The sequence below is a fragment of the Hyperolius riggenbachi genome, chromosome 8 (genome assembly GCF_040937935.1).
Source record: "Hyperolius riggenbachi isolate aHypRig1 chromosome 8, aHypRig1.pri, whole genome shotgun sequence".
Lineage (NCBI taxonomy): Eukaryota > Metazoa > Chordata > Amphibia > Anura > Hyperoliidae > Hyperolius > Hyperolius riggenbachi.
In genome coordinates, this window is record NC_090653.1 from 270,018,639 (window position 1) to 270,022,162 (window position 3,524).

The 3,524-nt window shown below is 40.2% G+C and overlaps 1 protein-coding gene across 1 annotated transcript; it reads right to left on the reverse strand.

Moving 5' to 3' along the window:
• Nucleotides 1–1,812: 1,812 nt before the first annotated feature.
• Nucleotides 1,813–2,226, reverse strand: QRFP (pyroglutamylated RFamide peptide). Its single transcript, XM_068249904.1, has one exon. It carries the CDS (start codon nucleotides 2,224–2,226, stop codon nucleotides 1,813–1,815), a length of 414 nt encoding a protein of 137 aa, XP_068106005.1.
• Between the last annotated feature and the right edge of the window lie 1,298 nt (nucleotides 2,227–3,524).

The following is a 3,524-nucleotide window of genomic DNA, read 5'->3' on the forward strand; positions in this document are numbered from 1 at the left end:
TTCATGGTAAGAATAAAGATTTTTCAAGTTTTCACCATATTTTGAAAATACTATATATTTTGGCAAACATTTTCTTGAAATCAAATATGCCTTTTTCAATGAACTTGTGAGCAAAAATGCCTTGGATCATTTTATTGTATCAAGTGGCCACCTTATTCCAGATTGACAGGGATTGCATTTGATTGGCCAAGCTGCATACATTTTGCATTCAATGGGCCTGACTCACAAAGCGGTGCAAAGTGTTTGCACACCTGTGAAAAGCCCTGAGTTTAGGCGTGATAAAAAGAAACTCGCGCGAAATGCAATCACGCGGCGCGCGGTGCGCGCAATGCGCCCATTAAACCCTATGGGCGTTGCGCGCGCACTTACAGATTGCGCGCTCAAACCTTTGCACGCGGGACTTTGCGCGCGATAAGCAGCACAAAACGGTGCTAACTCAGCTGGTGCAAAGTTTAGCACACCTAGAAGTTTTTAGGCATGCTAACTGGTTTAGCACCGCTTTGTGAATCGGGCCCATAGTCTATGCCAGCCAGATGAATTATATCATTGACTACCTCTATTGAGAACACTGTTGCCTGGGCATTGTACACACTATGGTGGGTGCACGATGGACATGTCGTGTCTTTGATCCAGCTACGGTAACCTGACGAGTAACATGCCCACATTCACCTCCACCAATTCTGCAGGGTGCTGTTCTCGACCTCAGGTGCTACTGATAGATAAAATTAGTAATATATCTTAAAAAAAACCAAAAACAAACAAACAAATAAAAAAAACGATTTCACCTCCTCCCCCTCCACTGATTGTTTTTATTAAAAGCCCAGCTGCAGGAAACCATTGTATTATAGTTTTGGGTAGTTTGGTAAGAGTTTTTTCTTAAATGCACCACCATCTGTGAGAATTCCCACATTTCCTGTTCAAACAGGAAGTATGAACATCTCTACAAAAGTGCTAGAGACAGCTAAACATTGAAACATTTTTGTTGTTGACTGGTGAAGAGCTAGAATCTCCAATAGTTTTCTATAGTTGTAAATTATTTCCTATTCCCAGGACTAAAAGGTTTCAGGTTAATATTTCTAGCCCACATGGAGGTCCTGAGGACAGGAAACAAGGGGAAAAAACCTCTCCAATAGAACCTTGAAAGGTTTCTAGCTCCTTTTTGCCTTACTCAACTCTAAAATACGAAAAAAAAAAAATCCTGGGCTTGAGCTTCAAATTTCTGTCTCTTTGAAAGAAAATGAGCCCCACTTCCAGTTTGGACAGGAAACATAGTAAACGATTCTTCACTAAGGCACAAACAGCAATACAATTTTGAAGGAGCTTCTAAACATTTTTTTCTTTCCAAAACAATAAAGAGAGAGATTTTCATTTAGATGCAAAATGGATAAGAAGCTGCATTTTTAGAAGTCTCTTGTAATTGTAGTTGTAATGGAATTTTATTCACTTTTATTGAAAGAAAAAAAAAGTTGGCACATCCCCCCTTTAAGCCTTTAAAGTTTTCCCGTACTTGGCCAATGAAAGAAGCACGGAGTGTGGAGGATTCTTAGACAGAATTGATTCATTACTCTGTCTCTGGTAAAGGAGGAAGATTTCATTGACTTGTTTGAGAATGGATTCTGCAAATGTTTGCTTTAATGGATGGATGTGTGCTACAGAATCTGGAATGTATTTGTATAGCGCTTTCAACAGCTTAAAGGAAGCAGCCTTGCCTTGTGCCTTTTAATACTTGGGCGCTCGCGAGGAGACAAAAAAAAAAGAGAGAGAAAAATGATTAGAGAGATTTCCACGCACACTCCACAAAAATGTTTTGATCTATCGCCTTCCAAATCGGAAACTGAAACCGCCCTTCTTTCTATTATAACCGTTCAGCTCTTCAGCTAGCGATCCGAGGGCCGTGCCGAGGCGCTTGTCAATTTGCGGTTCAATGTCTTCAACGTCGTTCCCCTCTTCTCTCCGCCCGAACCTAAATCTAAAGCCCGCTCTTTCTTTCCCAAAGCCCTGGAGCTCCTTGGCTACGCTGAACAGAGACTCTGGGTCTGTGTTCTTCTTATCTCTTGAGTTGGCTAGATGTAGTAGAGAAACTGGGATGTTCTCATCCCCATTGTAGAGTATCTTCCATAAGTTAGTTCTCTCCCAAGGGTCACTGTACTCTGTGCTTTCCTGTAGGCCGTAGCTGGATCCAAGAACCATGAGGAGCAGTAGAGAGAATCCACTAGTGGCCTTCATCTAGAAGAGAAGACAAAATATTGCTATTACAACTCCTAGTCCACGGTTGTTAAACATTAAAAGACAACTATGTAAAGTGTCATTAAATTGGGCATTGTGCAGGAATAAGGGTGCATACATCAAATTTTGATTATCTAATAACTGGCCACATTTACTCGCATGTAGTATGAGAGTTTACTTACACAAATCTATTCATGGGATTCAAAATCTGGTTGCCCTCATAGTACAAAGACGTGGTAAAATTGGCCATTCATTAGAATTGGATGTACGCACCCTAACATTTGTTGTCAGCCATAAAATTAAATTCCATTTACCCACAGCTCTGTGTTTATTATGCAGTCTACAACCTGACCCTGCATTGCAAACATTCAGATATAGTCAGAAATGTCTCTGCTGTAATAAATCTTATCAGTCAGCCTGGCTTTAATTGCTACATTGCCAAGGAGAGGGAAGCTTGTTATCTCCCCTCTCACATTCCCGCTCCTCACTGATTGGCTTAGGGCAGTTCAGTGTGACACAAGGCTGAGAAAGGAAAACGTCTCTCCCCTCTGTAGAAGCTGCTGAAATACAATCGATGTTGTGCTCACATGTATTTATAAAGCAAGCTAGAGATGACAGTGCAATTTCTAGGAGAAAAAAAGAGTAAGGGAAGAAATTGCATCAGGGTTTGGCTTCAGTCAGACGCAGTAAAGATGGAAAATACCTGAAACTGTTTTTTATTTACTATAGAAAATTCACTGAAATCAAAATATGGACAGTACAATACACATATTATATAAGTAGAACAAGTAAGTATTTATCTAAACACTGTCTCTAGCCAGCTGGCCAAGAGAAGAGAAAATAAACTGATTATTTGAATTACAGCTGCAAGGACAAATGTGTTATATTTAAACACAAAATGGAATACCTGTGGAAAGCAGTTCATCAGTAGAAACGCAACATTATTAGACTGGCAGCAAGTCTACAGGCAGAACTATCCAAGGCACAGGATATCACAGAGACAAAGTGAAAGTATTTTCAATTCCATTCCCCAAATTTTCCCACTTACAGTCTATAGACTGGCAGCAAGTCTACAGAGAGGAAGAAGAAATATCTGAGTAATGCTTTGTAGGAGAAGATACTGTATGTACAGCACAAGATTATCCACATCTGCTGCTGCCACTTTTTGTTATACATTAGATCAGGTAAAGCTTACTTGTCATAGCTATACATTGGGAGGCATAGGGTTTTAAAGGGTTAGTTCACCCTCCCAGATTTCCCATATTCAGTAATGGAATGAGTAGTGGAGTAGTCACAGA